Consider the following 18,783-nt stretch of genomic DNA (forward strand, 5'->3'; position numbering starts at 1 on the left):
AAACTCTATTTCCCTTTGTTATTTTGTGTGTGTAAGATTCAAATCTACAATTCGCCGCCTGTTTTTGTCACAGTGTGAAGCTTAATATCCACGCAATGATGATAATGATTTTTGGATTGTTGTTTTTACAGAATATTGGTGAATGGTGAATAGTGTGCATATTAAGTCATACACAATAATAAGTAGGAACGAATTCGAAGAGAAATAGCAGGATAAAATGTTTCCATTGCCTGTCGACATTTTTGTCAACATTCATAAACCATTAAATTCTTGCCAGAGTGAAATGCAGCAACAAAAAGCTATTCAGTGCACTGTATAGACAAGTAGCAACTGAGAACTGGCTGTGTGTGTGTTTGTGTGTGAGAGAGTGTGTGGGTATGTGTATGTGTGTGCGCATCCATGAATGTGTGCATACGTGTGTGTGTGTGTGTGTATGCATGTGTGCGTGCATGCGTGTGTGTGCCTGTGTGCGTGTGTACGTGTGCCTGTGTGCGTGCGTACGTGTGTGTGTGTGTGTGTGTGTGTGTGTGAAATAGGAAGGTTTTGTGCTGAGTTAATTCCCTGCTCCCACACTGCGGTCTCAATGTGTTTCTCATTTGGCCAGATGTTGGAAAGCTGGACGGCCTGTCTGCATGCTGGCATTCTCAGTCTCCCCTGAGAACTGACCATGTCACAGTAATGTCAAACACATGTGGAGGAAAGTCAAGCTCACCAACCCATTTTAAAACGCTGAAGCCTTTCCCACTGTTCTGAGGGATAAGCAGGGCAAAACCCTAGTGATGTGCCACTCTTTCCCTTTTTTTTATTGCAGGCGCCCTTACACAGAGCTTGAGTTGCTATGTAAAAAAGTTCCACCCCTTCGGTGAACAACCAGCTTGACATCTGTGCGTCTGTGTATGTGCCCCTGCATGTCGGATTAAAACACAAGTAATGTGGTCAGCCAAATCCTTGTAGATGTATAAGCATATACTGTATCAGAGGGCACAACTCCATTGTGAAACTCTCAGGCAGCTATCAAATCACTGTCCATACCATACCATACCATATGTGTAATGTTAACACAGACCCTCTGGCTGTCTCAATGTCCATTTTTGAACGGACTGCTCTTTCTGTCTCTCTCTCCCTCCCTCCCTCACTGACACACACACAGCCCTCCAGTTCCCTGAGATTGTACATTTTTTTTGCTTATCCAGCCTGGCGTTTCCGTTGCTCCCACGTGAACAAAAAGGCCTTTAATTCTCATTCAGCCACTCCAAAAAATCATTTTCTCTGTCTGAAATTAATTTCTTCACACCGGGAAATAAACTGCTACTCAAGTGCTTTTAATGTTCATACAAGCCATGCAGCCAGACTCCTGCAGTTCTCCCGAAGACACAAACAAATAGATAAATCTATGGAAAACAGCAGAGACTAAGCAGGCCCTGCAGACTGGCTGAAACTACTGCATGTCCTGTTCAACTGCACAATAGCTTCAGTGTATTAGGAATTAGGTTCACGGGGTAATCACCTGGCAATTCATGGATCTGGATTCTCGGACGATTAAACACTTGGTTCGTGTTTGAGGTACAGTCAAATTGCACATGGGCTTTACTGCTTTAAGAATAGTGATTTAGGGTCATGACAAATCTATAATTGCATCCATTTTGCTTTCTGCTAGACTGCATAGATTTCCACTCTTACTTAACGCACACGTATTCTATTCTAGTTGTGATTTAGTTTACCCTTTTCCATATTAGTGCACGGAGTTCTCATCAGTCTTCGTAGATTTACAGCATGATAAAGTCTGGAGTCTCACTGTCGTTAATACTATTGCCATACCAGAGTCAGCATTCTTGCAGCACTTTCATAATGTTTTAGGCAAAATTCAGTAACGTTCAGAAAAGTTGTGAGGACTTGTTGTTAGCTCGGTCCCGACAGACACAGAACAGCAGTTGTTTATCTTTGCCTTGGCGGAGTGAGCGCTTGTATAAAGACTCCATTGCTTCACAATGATATCCTTCCACCGGTATGTGGTTTTTGGCACTGTCTATGTCTGTAAAGCATGTGGTATACTCCATCTGGATATTAAACAGGAGACGGCTCTATAAATGCGGTACCAGAGGTATAAAGACAAATTGAATAAACACTTGCCTTGGATAACAAATGGGCTTTCTTTCAAGAGCAGTACTTAATGATGAAGTGGGGACATCTGCCTTGAAAAGAGGCAGACATTGATGGTGATGCAGTGTAAAGCCAAACGACTGTACCGCAATTTCACCTTTAGACCTCCCATCCATTGTGCTGACTATTATCAGCTCTTGAATTATTCAGCTGATCTTACTAGGGCCAATAAATAATGAATTAATGTCCTGCCGAGAAAAGGGTCTGAATGTTTTATCAACACAGTTGGAAAAAAAATCTATGGAATACATTTGGATGGAGAATGCCGGTGGCAGCTTTTGGGACTGTCAAGGGCGTCTTCGCTTATATGTTTCTTAAGCGGTGTTTTAACCCGTCTCGAGCTGCATGGACATTTTGCACTTTTATTCTTTGGCAGTATCTCCCTATTCCCGTTCTCGATTTGCTGCTTGACAAGACCTTACACTGACATTCCGCATACTTAGTGTGAAAGAGGGAAGTGGGGTTTTGTCAGTTAAATTTCGTGGCGCAATTAACCGATTTCACTATTCAACCGTCCCGCGTATGAAACTGGGGTAATGCACTGACATGGGTTTTCCGCCTGTATGGAAGTATGAGAAGTTTATCTGCGTGTCGCTAAACTCACGGCGGGACGTGTCTGGAAAGACTGTGTTATTTGTGATCACGTTCCTTGTCTTCAGGTTAAGTGTTAAATGGCATGCTTGCATGCCTGTCCGCACTATACATACAAGCCACATTTTCTCGCCAGACATTTTAAATATAGCCGTATGAATACCGCTTCTATGACCTTAATCGCTGCAGTTTTCTCCCGATTTAATACTTGAATATGTGCTTTATTCAAAAACACCGGTGTTTTCACTGATGTGGCCCGCAGTCAGTGGTGGGATCTGTGAAGGTGAGTGACACAATTTAAAATAAAGCACTCCGCTCACATCCTGACAAAGACTTAACCTATTGTAACTGAATGCGACTACATTGACCACGGGACTGATTTATCTACATGTGATGAAAAGAACGCAATTCTAACGGCGACGGATATCTTATGCAAGATGTGTATTTTTTTACTATTTGAAAGCGAGCCTAAATATTTGCCGTGCTCTCTCCTGTATAAGCATTCGTGTTATTCCTGCATAGATGTAATATGGAAGGGTAGCTATTTGGTGAATGTAACATAAATGTAGCCTACGAAACTTAAGTTGAATTGATTAAAAACCAGTGTCACCACCTTCTGTGGACTGTAGCCTGTTATTTTGGGAAATATAATCAAATAGGGTGGAATTCTGTTACATGCTAAAATACATAAAGCGTAGGCCTATGTAGCCTACCATAAATTAGCCTACAATTTCATGCCAGTGAAGTGACGGTAATTAAATGGCATGCAACAGCTTGGAAAGTGGTTTGAAGCACACGGTCTACTGTAGCTTAATAATAACGGCAAAAAACAGGCAAAAAAAAACTAACTCAAAATTTTGCACTATACGCAACATAGAATTAGGTTCACAAACAACGGTAAGGTTGATAGGACAGGTGCGGCCGGCACATCATTAGCCATAGATAGCCTTTCTAGCCGATTTCATTTTTTCAAAGCAGGGCTGTGAGCAACAAAGGATGCTTATTAGGTTGTTTAACCTGACTAAACGAGCTTATATTGTTATGCTGAATCTAAGTGGAATTTTAAAATTAGACATACACTGCATATAATAGGCTACATGCAGAAGTTTAGGCTATAAACATTTCCCCTGTTCTTCACAAGTTCCATTAAAAACAGCCGACAATACCGAAACTTGACTAGGCGATGGAGAAAGTCCTTAAAGCTTGGGCTACATCAACAATGAACGAGGAGGGGTGGATGTCGAGAAGAGTCCAATTGTTTATCCGTTATTTCAAGATCCGTGCCGAAAGCAATAGCTTACCGAAACACAGGAAACACGTGTTCTAATTTGGCAAAGACTGAATTTATCAAGATCTTATCTCGGGTATGAATTAATTCTTTATAAACTATAATCCAAGTGAGAAAGGTAACTTTTAGCCTACATGTAAAATATACATTGCAGTTCCTACCGATGTAGTCCATTCAAATCACTGAAGTGAACCTGTAGCAAATGCGTGTATTTATTAGGCTAATGCAAATTAAAAATATGTATTCAAAGATGGTTAACAAACTATAGCCTATGTCTGAATCGAATTAAGGGCAACTAACCTTGTGAACTAGAGCAAGTGTCGCGGACAAATATAGCCTAGGCAACATATTTTTACTGTACAAGATTAGCAAAACCTGTTCAAATGGTGACATTTTCCCACACACAGACGCGCGCGCATACACACACCTTACAGAAAACCTAATACATAATGTTACATTTTTGCTACTTACTTTTAGAGGGTGGAGGTCAGGCTGAGGTAATTGCAGCAACGATAAATCCACATCAAAATTACGAAATAGCTGTTATAATGCACCAGCCATTAATATTTGCAAGAGAAAGAAGGGGTAGATCCTCCAGAATGTTTCAGCACCATTTAAAGGTGTTTGTCTGCTTTGTCAGGAAAAAATATTGAAAAATCCTTCACTTGTCAAAAAACTTGTGCGCAATAAAATAATGAAAAATATATATTCGGCTCCTTTGGATTTAAAGCACTGTTGACAATTCAGCTGAATAAATTATGAGGTAATTAACGTCCCAGCTATATAAGACTGAAATATATTTTGTCTTGCAGAGCTAGAGCTAGAAGATGGGGTCCATTAGAATACACCAATCTTTGGTTTACCTTCCCTTTTGATATTGAAACGAGACAAAGAGAGTTTGGTTCAGTCTTTAAAAAAATCTACTTTTTCTTTCGTCTTCCTTTAAATTTTAGCTTTTTGTTTATGCCTCATTTTCTGTTTGCTGTATTCCAGCCCCGAACGACCACCGAAGAAAAAGATGAAAAAGTTAAGTACGTGATTTTAAAAAATAAAATAGGCCTAATTACAATAAAGTTAACATACGTAATTTTATCGTAGATCAAAAGTCACTTGTAATACCAATGCGATATGCGCACTATGTATTCTCAGAGAATCCACAGCAGAAAATCATTGAACGATGTCCGTGGTACTTCTTCAAGGTACAAAGATGCAGTAGATTTTGGCATGGATCCTTCTCCGGTCTCAGTTCAGCTCCCCAATACTTGGAAACAAGAATCAGTATTTTCACAGACAATAAATGTGAAGGTCCGTCAATTAATACTTTTGTAATTCTGGGTCAATTGTTCGGTCAGTTCAGTATGCGGTTCCGTAGATTGCTGTTGTCGATCAATCCTCCAACTGCTAATGCAAGGGCTGCTCATTCCCCTGTTAACAGTCGGCATTAGCTGCAGCCCGCAGATTCAGTTTTAAAATAGTGGCGATTAAACGCGATTTTGCGATTATCTTGAGTTGTTGCGCTTCTGTTTTGTCTTGTTTGTTCTCATTTCTTGTGTTTGGTTATTATCATGTAATCGACGGTGTTGCGCTCCTGGGTCTCCCGGTTGTGTAGTGCTCTATCCTCTCTCTCCTCTGCAGCCTTCTGTCTGCGTTTAAATTACCATCTGGAGAGGAGCTGCGTGCTCCAGCGCTCCTAACCTCCCTCCCCCTCTCTCTCTCTCTCTTTTTGACAGCTCAGACACACGAGTTGACAGCCTGGCTTGCTGCTCGATTCCTCTATAACATTGGCAACTGGCTCACCACGACCAAACTCCACCTATAGCAAGCTCTACAGCTCTCGAGTTTGTGCCTCTGGAACACATATTCCCTCTTTGCTTCGTTCTGCAGACGCGGGCGTACGTACCTACGCACACACACACACACACACACACACACTTGTGTACAAAAGGCATTTCAGATGGGAGCCTACTATGGGAACAACATAAGAAGTGCCATGACAGTGTTGTTTGGCAAATTACATTACACATCACAATATTTAAAAAATATATTTTTTGTTTTCTTCGCTAGTGGAATAAACGGATTCTTCTTTAATAATTATCCAGACTCAATTTCGTAATGAAACAATAGTTTTGTAAATGAACTATGTAAAATATGTGGCAGTTATCGTTATCATTGTACAATACTTTTAAAAAATCTTCTTTTAACTTTAACTATTCCGTCAGTTATCCAGGTAGCAGTCTTCTGCACAGAAGACTGTTGTTATCGTCACTTGGAACGGTTAAACAACAAGGGCATGAAGATGTTACGTTACGCACTCCGACTCACCTAAGGGGTTTTGTATAGGTGCTGTTTTGCCAATGTCTACCCGTGGGTGCCGCTGTTTCCTCGCTTCATCAGACAGCGTTTTTGTAGCCCGACTCCACCAACACCATCATGCCAATACAGAGCACACGTTACGACCAACGACCAGTTATCTCGTATGTACCGATTGAATATAGTTACGTTATTATAATAAGTATTCTAGGAAATGCATGTCCTGAACATAGCGACGTTTAATGTACAAGCAAAAATCCTGACGCATCTGCAGTCTGAGAATCATTTTCCGTATCGTCAAGAGGTCTGTGTTCGAATTAACACATTTTTGTTTATTCTAAGATTTTAATTGATCCCATAATTTTGACTCATTCATTGTAAATTTGTTTTGCTTTGGAAGCATTTATTCTTAATCTATTACATTTTAATAAATGTAATATTTGCAGCTGATCGGTGTAGAATCAGTGTTTTTTTTTAATTGTCCCTGAAAGTTAAAACCATTCTATTACACATGATAACTACTACTTTTTAAAAGAGAAAAAGACCCAGTTTAGCAAGATCTTAACTTATTGAAAGGATCTGCTGAGCTGTGCTGCCATTGTGTGAAAGAAAACTGTGCAATTCTTAGCCAGCTGGTGCATGCAGACTGTAGTCACTTAGACAGTCTGAGAAGCCCCTGTCACGTGAAGAACTGGGCTACACTTTGCCAACTGCGGACCTGCCTCAGTTGACCATGCCAAGGGGGGTTCATAACAAAACGCTGGAGATGTGCCTAAAATATGTGGTAGTTGATCGCAAAGAACCTGAACCAGGACCACCCTTGGGAGGAAAAGAGCCCCCTCTTGGTCTACAGTCTACATCACTGGCCCCTGGGGATTCCTGCCCTTTCTCCACACTAATGCTGATTAGGGTGGCAGTGTAGTATAATGGTTAGGGAACTAGGCTTGAACCTGAAACTGATGGATTCAGTTCCCTGGTTTGATCTAGCTCTCACATATATATATATATATATATATATATATATATATATATATATATATACGCACACACATAGTGTGATTTTATTTGTAACATTAAATGAAATTGATCTTTTTTGTCATCTTCTGTAGCAACAAGGATATCCAAAAATTCCACTGAACCATTCCAGTTCTAGTCAAGCTGAACCTGATTTTTTTTTCTCTATGGCCTTAGGTGTGCGTATATAGGCTAAAACTCCTCTGGAAATTTTGTTAAATAATAAGTATGAAAATAATAATGATAAATTGAGCCAAATCAATAATTATACACCTTCTTCAGTTTTGTAAGTTTGTTGTTCACTTATAGCCTACACCCTGAGTAATTATTGCGTAGAGTAGGACGGCATCTGGGTCCAATCTGCAGATGGAGATGGAATTGGTTGTGGAGTTTTTCATTGTGTTCACTTTGAGCCTCAGAGTAAGTTAAGTTCATTTAACCAAGGTAGTCGTATTGAGATTGACATCTCTCTTGCAAGCGAGTCCTGGAGCCTACATGTGTTTGGACTGTGGGAGGAAGCCAGAGCACCCAGAGGATACTGCTAACTGCGGAGCTCCCATGCAAACACAGGGAGAACATGCAAAGAACCTGCCCGTCACAGTTAGACTCAAAGGTTCCTTGTTCCATAATCAGCTTCTCAGACTGCATGTAACTTACCCCAATATTCTCACAATTGGTAATATTCTGATCTGGAGCACTGACTCTGGATCAGACCATTCTTTTTAACTGTGGATGGGATTAGGCATAAAGCAGGGAAAGCTGATCATGATTCAGTCGTTTGGTATTGAGCCCTGTCTGTTTATAGTCCCCAGAGGACATGTTGAGCCATGGTTCGCAGAGGTGATGGGTTTCAACCCTTGGCGCGGTGTCTAACTCCTCCCCTACAAACCCCAAAGCAAAGCAAAGAAAGTGGGGGAGAGAGAAGTATTATCCCCCAGGAACCATAAAGATTAATCTGCAATCGTATAAGACATGGGTTTTAATTTATAGTTATAATGGGTTTTGAGATTTGCAGTTAAGATGTATGGGTCAGATCTCAGGCAGAGGACATGGTATTTCAGTTGCTCTTGAATGCATCTGTATAATTTATTAGGATTTTAAAATATGACACCTTTGTGTCATGTGGGACTGGTCAAGAGTGACCCTGCCTTGGGATATCCCTGCTGGCAAGAGCAGGTTTTCTCAGTGGGGGGTTGTAATTGGAGTACAGCTGCTCAATAAAGCGGCTTTGACCCCCCCCACCACTCCCTGTACCCTTACTCATTGGGGTCCTATCAGAGAGGCTAGGCAGTGAGTTGGGATTCCTTTGTTACAAAGATGAATTGCGCAGAGAAGCCAGGCTGCGTGGGATGTTTATGACCGAGCCCTACTGGGTATTATTACCTTGTCTCTCCTGCGCCTGGGGGTCCCACACAGGTGGCCCCAGTGCTCGCCGCACCATGCGACTGTAACAGGGCTGAGGAGTGACACTGCCCTCACCCGCCTGCTGGACCTGCGTGCCCAGGTGCCGATGGGGGCTGGATGTGGGGAGGGCGCACGCTTTGAGTGACAGTAAAGGGGGGGGGGGGGAGGTTATTGGAAGCGATTCCTGTCACTATGACAAGAATATGATTGACTGCCCGCTGTTGTCCTCCCAAAGTACGGGATTAACAGGGGATGGCTGGCCAATTGTTGAAGTGAAAGACTCATTCTTTGCTTAATTTGCGCTTTTGTTGTTGGATTTGCTGTCCAAAAGCACAAGCCACACACTGACCAATAAACCGATTAACATGGTCCCATGGCTGGAATTATCCCTGTTTGCACATTGTTCCCATTCTTACATGACAACAGTCGGTAACACAAGTTGCATCTGACTGCATTATTGCAAATTCAAACAGCACAACTTATTACTTAAAATAATCATCGCCATGCAGAATTTTAACTATCTTACAGTACTGAAGGACTATCAAGATGTACTGAGCAGATAGGAAATCATGGTGGAGAATGCCTGTTTTTGTGTGTGACTTTCTCTGCAGACGCAGGGCTGTTCATAGCGAGAGGGTCTGTAGCACGTCCTCAGCTCACACATTGCAAATCCTTTCCCTTTTTGCGCCAGTCACAAGCTCGTGTGTTCAAAAGAGATAAGGTTTGGCTGGCTGAAAGAACTTTGTCCCTATTGTGCCTTGGTGCTTGGATTCACATTCACTATTGCTTATATTAAGCTGCAATTCAAGGCTACGATGTATATTGTGGTTATTTTTAGTGAGCTGCATAAGGAAATAGCTTTCTAATGAGAAATGCCTCGAGCAGGAACAGGGTGAAAATTACAGTGTGGCCACAGCAGTGTTTCCTCTAGTGTGGAATAGCAGTAGGCCACCATTGTGAAAGTTGCATTATCTCCAGAACAAAAGTTACTTTTTCAAAGATTCACTTGATCATATTAGCAGAGGTGTGCTGAGTTGAGTTTTGATTTCTAGTTTGATCTGCTAACATAAACTTTGACACCACATTGCCACCCTGCTCACCAGTTAATTCTGCCTCACCACTGAAGAATGTAATGTAGCAAGGTACAACGGATCATTGCACTACCCGCTCAGGCGCACATTTGATGCTGGTTTTACAAATTGCATCCATAGGCCATCTGATATACTATTTTCAGTCTCCCAGTGAAGCACATGCTCACAAGTGCTTAGAATTCACCTATATCTACCCAGAAATGTAAGAACGGGCTTAAAATCGGTGTAGCGAGAAACCATTATGCGCAGACATGACATTACCTGACTAGGAACAAAAAATGATTGGGGTTAAAATTGAAATTTCCATTTGTGTTTACCAGTCAGTTTGATCTAGTTCTATGGCCAAAGGTCATTAGTGTATAGCAAGACTACCAAAGGACTAACTGCTGAACCCGATATTCTGTCATATATCTGAATAGAACTGAGCAGAAGGAGATGGTGAAACAGGGGTATAGGTGGGTATAGGTGGCCTTTTCTATATAGTGTGTGTTTTGTTGTTCGATGCTGTGTCCATGTAGCAGTTGGCAGAGCTGATAATAGAATGGGGGGGGGGGGGGGCGGTGTAGAGGAACTGCTTCAAGTTATGAACATCTGTTACTCAGAGAAACCGCAAGGAAGGAAGGACAGTTTCTTTTTTCTCTGGGCTTATTCAGATCACTTAGTTTCACTCCTTGCATTCTTTCCTTTTGTCCTTTCCTCGCTCCATAGCTCCACCCAATGGAGGATACAAGGAAAGAACACAAGGAAAGGAAGAAAGAATGGAGTAATCAAGGAAAGGTATTTTTAGCAAATGGAATGTCCTTGTTCAGTCAAGCGCCAGTTTGAAGCTACGTCAAATACAGACGTGGCCGATGGGGAGAAGTGGATCTACAGGTTGATCATTTCCACATCATGTGTTCCAAAAAAAGTACTTCTGCCAGGGATGCACTCGTGTATCCTCAATGAAGCATCCTCGGAGCCTCCTTGCTCCCCCAGAAGCATTTAACAGATTGGAATGTCCTTAAAGATGGCGGTCCTCAATCGATTTCTGGGTCAGGTGAGGACCGAGGAGACGAGGTTGGATAAAATGAACAATTGGAATGAGCCCTCTCTCTCTCTCTCTGTATCTCTCTCTCTCTCCTTTCTGCTCTCTGACATCCCCCTGCCACTTAAACATTTTCAGGTGCATCATCCACTGTCTTCATCATAGTGTGCCTGCTTGCCAGCATCACTTAAGCTAATACTTATGGACCCAAGGCTTCTGTGAAATCCATTCTCTGTTGCTTTTCAAAACTGCATTGCAGTGGTGCTGTGACAGGATTCACTGTGATTCCTGAAAGAAAGTTTGATTGCCCAAAAAGCACACTGTTCTTCCGGTGTATACCATTGTCTACTCTTCCAGCTGCTGAATCAGTGTATGTTTGTGGGCTATATGTAGGAACATATTTTACAAGTGAAGTGTTGTGCAACAACGTAACAGACAGCTATAAAATTGTTCCTAACCACAGAGGATTAGTGTAGGATGAGACAAGCTTTAGGAATGCACGGTGACAACAGACCGATGTCTTTGTTTTGATTCTCTCCCTTTCCTGAGTACTATCTTTCGCTGAGTCTCCAAAGTGGGGCCCGAGGCACCCAGTCTACTGCCTCCAGCTCTCCATTTCTGTGCGCTGCCTTGTTGGTCCACTCTCTGCTGGTCGATGGCTTTTCTGCATTGTGTTTGGATGTGTGCTGCACGCGCGGTGATAAGACAGTGGGAAAGGAGCCAGCCAGGCAGCATCTCCCGGCCACCAGGGTAATCGTCTGCCGCAGCTGCGCCTAAGTCGCCCGACATCTGCTACCGCACAGGAAGTCTCTCTCATGTCTTAGAACGCACAAAAGAGAAAACCGCTTCTCGCAGAGATATTGCAAGAGAGGGAGAGAGAGAGAGAGAGAGAGAGAGAGAGGGAGTGGTGACAAGCTCCCCAGCTCTCCCACAAACTGGTAAACGTCCACCAAAACAATAGCTTTGTTTGCAGGGAGAAGGCCTTCCCTGTAATGTAGAGCAAGTCTGATGGATGGGGCATGCATTTACTAGAGTCGTTCCCTTTTTATCTGAGATTTACAGCAGACGCTTGTGACTAATCCTATTTATAAAACGCATATAACTGAAGTATTCTCTAAGCTCATTACTGTGAAGGAACAGGGAGCTGCTGCTGTTAATTCACTATGTTTGATATTAATGCTAAAATAATGCTACCCTTCTCTGTAATTTCAGTCTGTAAATTGCAGTTGGAAAGATTGTTTTCCATATCCCATCTTCCATCTCTCATTTCAGTTTTTTTTTATATTTACCTGACTTTTAGATGTCCAAAGTTTCACCTGACTACAGTATGGATGTCTTCCTGGATTTGCTGTTTGCAATCTTTGGCAGCACATCAACAACATACTCTACACTGACATAGTCAATAAATAGCAAACTGCATTAAGGCTCTTTAAAAAGAAGTTCTGCATGCCTCCCAATTGAATACCCTGAACTAAAAAAATCCAGTATCTGTTCCAATGTCAGTACCTGTATCATAAAAAAAACATTCTTTTTTGAATTTATAATAAATAGTATTATGGCACTCAGTATTTTCTTTAATTCAAAACGTGATGGCAGAACTTTTCCATGCCAGTTCTGTCTCTCCACATGCTGTCTTTTGCTAGTTGTTGGTCTTGGCTTTTGGCCCTCCGCAGTTAGCCCTAGGTTGTGGAAGCTTAAGCATGTGGTCGTGTTTCACTCTCATTTTGGTCTTCCCTGCTGCTCCACTAAATCAAGGTCCAGAGCCCTGGATGTATCACCCACTGAGGATGCCAGTGCCTCATCCATTATACTAACTTATAAGAACCAAGGCATAACAGTGGAACCCTCCAAACCCCCAACCACACTCAACACATGACACCCCCTCCCCCTCCCGCAGAAGGGAAGTCTGCACTCTATACTCCAACTGCCATTATAAGGAGGAAACCCGTGGCACGTCAGCATCTCTCCATTAAACTATTTCTTACTTTTTCATTCCTTTTCTTTATGGTTGTGTATTTCATACAAACTGTAATATGCAGTGCAGAGGCTCTTCTTGCTGGTGATTTAATTGGTAAGGAGGTGAAAAGTTCTTCATCGTAAAAACCTCAGTTTTCATGCTAACTTTGCCCTCATACAGTGTCTCACTCAGGTTTACTCAAAAGAGATTACTTACCTCTTACGGCCTTCCGTGGGCCTCCGGCAGTCACAGAAGAGATGGTTGAGATTGCTCTGTGCATGGGCCTTTCTTCTAGGATGCTCCTGTGACTGGTTAGCGTGACTGTCGGAATTCCCTGAAGAGACCGGTTGGCCATGGAGCCGGCCTTTCCAAAATCCACCTTCCCCTGTCTTTTGAGATGGACCTCTGTGGCCGCTCTCTCCATTCCCAGTGCTGTCGGGATAATATCCAAAAGTTCTGGTGTCTGGAGGCTTCAAAACGCCCGTCTGCTTCTTTTCGGGATCAGTCCTGTCTTCTCTCAGCAGGTCAGAAGAAGGACGAAGGAGGCTCAAGCCTTCTTTCTGCGCAGATTTCCATCCTGAACAATGCTGATGATCTCATTCTGAATTCTCACAGCACTGCTGAGCCCCGGAAAATTCCTCCTTCCACTGTTAGAGTTGGCCTTGAGTTGGCAGGTTCACCACAGAACCACTGACATCACTGCGGTCGGGGCTCGCCAGCTCTGATGATTATAACATGAGCCCAAGGAAGGCTAGAGCACACGCGCCTGAGAGAAAATGAGAGGGAATTTTTTCGCCCCTTTATCCTTGCTTACCTTTATCAGTCCTCTGTTCTCTTAATTTGCATTTTGCTCCGGTATACGGCGTTCTCTAGCTGTTCTCTGCATTCTTCATGACACATGAGATGGGTAGATATTCCTGTAGTAACAGCAGCGGCAGCCTGGAATGAGAAGCACCTCCTGTCTGAGCACTCTAGTCTCTCTTCTCTCTCTCTCTCTCTCTCTCTCTCTCTCTCTCTCCTTTTTTTTCTCTCTCTCTCACAACTCCCTCTCAGAAGTCACTCAGTGTTCATGAGATGAGTCGAATATGTGGTGCGGCAGAGCTTTCCCCGGCAGGAGCCAGGAGCGAGGTGTCTACCTGAGCCTTCCTGTAAGAGCAGCAGTGGCGTCCCCACGTGCTGAGGCAGTGGAGTGGGTTTGAGTGCGCGAGCGTGCGCTCTTGCCCTCGTGTCAGAGGGGCGTGGAAGGCGCTGCCAGGCCCAGGGGGGGGGAAGGTAAACAGTGCTGCGCGCTGGCGATAGTGCGCAGACGTGAGGTCCGCGTCTCCGTTCCGGGCTTCCTCCGTCAGGAACCAGCTGTGTGGGGGCGGCTGCTCCCGTCCAAACGCTTCCTTCCAGCCTCCTTTCCCCCACCCGCCCAGAACCCCGCTGCCCTGGCTTTGACTGAGCTCAGGAGCCTCTCCTTCTGTCTCACCAGCAACTGCTGCCTGTAGTTTTTCAGAGGGTCTGTTCACTTCCCTGCCTTCACACCTCTCTGCTCTCTTCTCAACAGCCTCAGGGCACAAGGCACTTCCTTTGGAATGGCTTTGCTGAAATATCAGGCAGGTTGCTGGTCTATGTCTGTGCAAAATATGATGAAGGATGCCATATATTATTTTCTGACATGTTGGACTTTATTCTCTGCCTGTTCAGTGTCCCCCCGATATCCATGATTGCTGACTGTCTGATACACTAGCCCTCTTGTGTAACATAAGCGCGAGACCCTGGTGTGAGACCCGACCCGGGCTTCACCCGGGTTCAGAGCGCACCAGCAGTGTGAGAAAGTTAGACCGGGGGAAAAGGATGCAGCTGTGATTGTCCACCCTACAGGCTAAGGCAGAAGTGAGAGAGGAGAGAGTGTGTTGAGGAAGTGGAACGTAGCCCTTAACCTCCGCACCTGCCCCCCCGCCCCCCCCCCCCCCCCCCCGTCCCCTGTCCGTCCATCCAACGTGCGTACACACACATCTGTGTCTCTCTCAGAATGAAACTCGCACACAGATGGCAGTCAGTAGAGTGTATGTGAGAGCATTGGGGTGGGGATTGTGGTCGCTTGTGCTATACAGTTGGGAATTTTCCAGTTACAATAGGGTCCCCTGATAACTGAAACATTTATAGCATTTGTAATATTTTTTTTGAAAGTCTCCAATGACATCGGGGGCTTTCCACACTTCAGAACAAGGTTAAAAAACTACCATAAGAGGATTAAAATATCACTGCAAAGCATATTTCTGATGGACAGGTATAACTGGTGCAATTTATGTTGTGACATTTCTGTTGGTGAGGGTAGCTTAGATTTTCTCCCTACTCTGGCTCCATAAACAAAGTTGTGTAAGGCATTGTAAGTTACACAGAAAGAGTGTGAAGAGAAAGAGAATCCATAAAGACAATAGTGGATGAAATAAACCAGTGGAACTATAATTGACAAGATGAGATGGTCTTTGGCTGTTGATTCAACAAACTGAATGGAAGCTGGATAGTTATACCTGAAGTCAATCAAATGTTGGCAATTTTAAACACAGTAAAACAAAACCAATACCAATCTTTAACAAGTTTGCTGTGGTCCATTGGGTATGTGTTTGTGTTGAGTTAGGTCTCTTAAGGGGCTAAACTAGCCTCCTGGTTAGCTTAGGCCCTTATTGAGAGTAATGGTTTTCTCGTCCTTATGACCACCACTGGCATCATATGCAGGCGCTGGCAGTTCTATGTGCTCCACACGAGAGATCACAGAGTAATAACATGTCATGTATGATGTGCCTGGGGTTCAGCGAGAGATGGATCTGTGGGATTAGTGTGCGGAACAGTGCAGGCTGGTGCTTCCCGGACGCTGGCAGGTATTAAATGAGGTTGGGAGGAGTGAGATAATGATTCCCACATAATCACTTTAGCCCAGTTCTGGTGCTTGGCGCTATCGTAGCAACACTGTGACCTGCAGTAGTTTTTCACGGAGATAAAGTCAGAGTGGCTCGGTGGTGGAACCGGGGCAGAGGGAGGGACGTTGAGTGAGCGGTTAGCTTGGCCTTATCTTCGCCAGCGGTTGCTGCTCCCAGCAATGACTGAGCCAACAGACACCGCGGTGTTGGGGAGTTGCAGAACTACATTTAAAGGAACTACAAGTTTAACTACATTTCCCAGTCACCTGTGGTAGCCAAACTGCATACTGCAAAAAAACAATTTGGCCATCCAGATTATTTTTCCTAAGCAGTAGTCATGGATGAGGAGTTGGAGTGTGCAGTACCATAGCCATACCTGAGTTATTTAGTATTGCAAGACACCTTTGGTTTGTGTTTTAATAAACAAAATGTGTCATTTTGGGAGTGTGATTCTTGGTGCAATTCAGGTAAATGAAAGAACTATTTTAAGTTTTAGCTGGTGTGAAGTGTGGCTAGTTAGCTAAGGTCATTTGTTATTAAAACTGAACAATGTAAGTTCATGAGAACTCATCTTGATCAATTCTCCCCTGAAATAAATTTGAAAAAATGTGTAGCTAAATGAACTGCTAACTTATGAATGCATTTTTATGTTATTTACAGCGGGTCTGAGCATAAAAACAGTAGGTGTTAACCAACGTCTGGCATGGCCCATAGATGACTTAATTTGTGTTTTTTAATGAAGTAGCTTCAGTGTTGTTTAATACTTCTTAAAAGCAGCTTTAGTTTAGTTTACTATTCTTCTCTTATGGATAGCTGCACTGTAGCTTAACTGCTTCCAGTATCGAGAAACTGGATGCCCAGTTAGTTACATTTTAGTAGCTTCCCCAACACTGTGTGACAGACAGAGTCTTCTAGGTTAACAGTAACTTAAGCACAGGATCAATAAAAAGAAAATGATGGAATTTATCATTTAAAATAAAAGAGAAGAAAAAAAATCTCCACTCCTTTGGAAACTTTTGTCACTTCTATTTTCACTTTGTTTATATCATTTAGAAAGATATTTCTTTAACAGTTGTGTGGGTAATGTTGGAATTTCTCTCTGAAATGCCACTTATCCTTTAAGCAAAAACTACAAAGGAGAGAGGAACAGTTTTTCGCTTTTTTCAAAGGAGCAACTGAAAGTGAGAGAAGGTCTAACAAGCCCCATTGTTGAAAAAAGAATGGAGAAGCCAAATGCAAAGAGGTCCAACTGACCACCTGGAGACTTTGGAACAGGCAAAACACTAAGCCTCTAACAGTCTTTTGATGTCCTTTTCCCGCTTTTAATTAAATTACTGCATGCAGGACCACAACAAACCCTGCCAGACCCTGAATTTGCTACACTCACTTCAGCTGCATTCTGGGAATTGTCCTTTTATATAATTTCATTTTCATATAATTTTCCAGGGCTCAAGTGAACTACTTAATTTAAAATGGTTCATCTTTCCTACTGGTAAAAAGCTGAATGTACACATCTGGTTGTTCTGCCGAGAGTCCTTGACTTAAGTATCTACCCTGTGTGCACATATTTTCTCTGATTAAATTACAAATATAATAGAGTTATGTGATCTTTAATATAGCATTAGATACTGTCAAATACTGTGTGAGGTACGGAAAAGGATATTGACTCCTATTTCACAGACTGTGGACAAACTGCATGGGTTTTGGCCTGGTAATATCAGTACTTTGAAGGAACCTCAGGACTTCCTTAAATACCCCCCAAAAGCAGCAGCTGGGACTCCTGTTCTCATCTTCCCAGTATTTTGTGCACACCTGCTTGGCACAGACAGTCTCTGCAAACCTCCAGATCTTAACCGAACTCTATAAGTTAAACCGTCCCCATCTGTCACTGCGCTGCCTCACGCAGATGCAAGCCGGGGCCTTCAGAACAGGCTTGGCGCTCGTTCAAAAACTGTCAGATTGCACCTGCTAAATTAAGTATGCTCTCTCTCTCTCTCTCTCTCTCTCTCACACACACCTCTCACACACACACACACACACACACACACATACCCACATACACATACCAGTGCACATGCAAGCCCATCAGCAAACACAGTGTGTACATTTCACAATCACATAGAAAAACATGCATCAATATATGCATGCCGTGTATGCACACGCTTCCCTTATCAGACGGAACAGCTGCCGGTGCTCATCTCACTTTATGTATTCCACACTGCTGCCATCGCTGTAAGACGCGCTACATGTACAGTGTTCCAGGCTAATTGCCATCAGCAAAAAAAAAAATAAAAAATTAAAATTCAGTCTGCTTATATGTGTGGTATGTTGAAATTTTACACTTTGATGTCTTTCTTCCTCCTCTGAACGGGGGGGCGCCCAGTTCTGTGGCGCCTGGTGTTTTGGGGAAAACGTGCAGCGCTGCGCAGAGGAGTGAGCTGAGGTGACGCGTGGCGGAGGGTAATAGAAAAGCCCGCTGTTTTTTGGGGGCGCGCCCGTGTGCACATTCCCCCACCGGCTCCCCCGTGCACGAACCCGCACCCGCGCTCTGGAAGCGCACGCAGTGGCCGCTCTCCTCTAAGTAGGTGCCACCCTGAATAGGAAACAGATGGAGAGGAAGGTGCCCCGTCGCGCGGTTCCCCTGCAGCTGCGCCGGGCCCCGGTGACAGGATGTGATGACAGCTACTCGGTGGGGACGCGGGCAGGACGCGCGGACGGGAGGGACGGCCCGAGAGCCCGGGGCGCTCGTGAGCAGGCCCGGAGAGGGAGAGAGCCACCGAATCAGGCAGGAAACTTAACCCTTCCTGCAGGCCTGGGCCTACAGCACTGCCCCCTGAGGGGGTGAGCGGTACGGCAAGCAGAACACACCATTTCTAGTTCAGGCTATGAGGGGGACATGTCGGTTGGCAAAACGTGTTTAAAACACATTTATAGTGTGGAGATTATTCATCTACAGGTTGAGTTTGAGTACAAATTAATGTATTTTGCTTGTCAAAGTGTCTAATTTAGTTAATCTGGTTCTATTTTTCCTGTATTTC

General features: G+C 43.6%; 1 protein-coding gene across 8 annotated transcripts in view; it reads right to left on the reverse strand.

Annotated features, from left to right (window-relative positions):
• The window catches only part of LOC118215003 (protein CBFA2T3-like), a 46,585-nt gene extending 32,552 nt beyond the window's left edge, over nt 1-14,033 (reverse strand). For 6 of the 8 annotated variants that reach the window (XR_004762749.1, XM_035395337.1, XM_035395335.1 and 3 more), the window contains exon 1: nt 13,056-13,968. Coding sequence is in view for 6 of the 8 variants with exons in the window: in XM_035395337.1 (XP_035251228.1) it covers nt 13,056-13,263 (208 nt within the window). In the remaining 2 variants the exon portion in view is untranslated. The other 2 variants (XM_035395333.1, XM_035395340.1) reach the window with 2 other exon arrangements.
• Between the last annotated feature and the right edge of the window lie 4,750 nt (nt 14,034-18,783).

The sequence above is a fragment of the Anguilla anguilla genome, chromosome 16 (genome assembly GCF_013347855.1).
Source record: "Anguilla anguilla isolate fAngAng1 chromosome 16, fAngAng1.pri, whole genome shotgun sequence".
Taxonomy (NCBI): domain Eukaryota; kingdom Metazoa; phylum Chordata; class Actinopteri; order Anguilliformes; family Anguillidae; genus Anguilla; species Anguilla anguilla.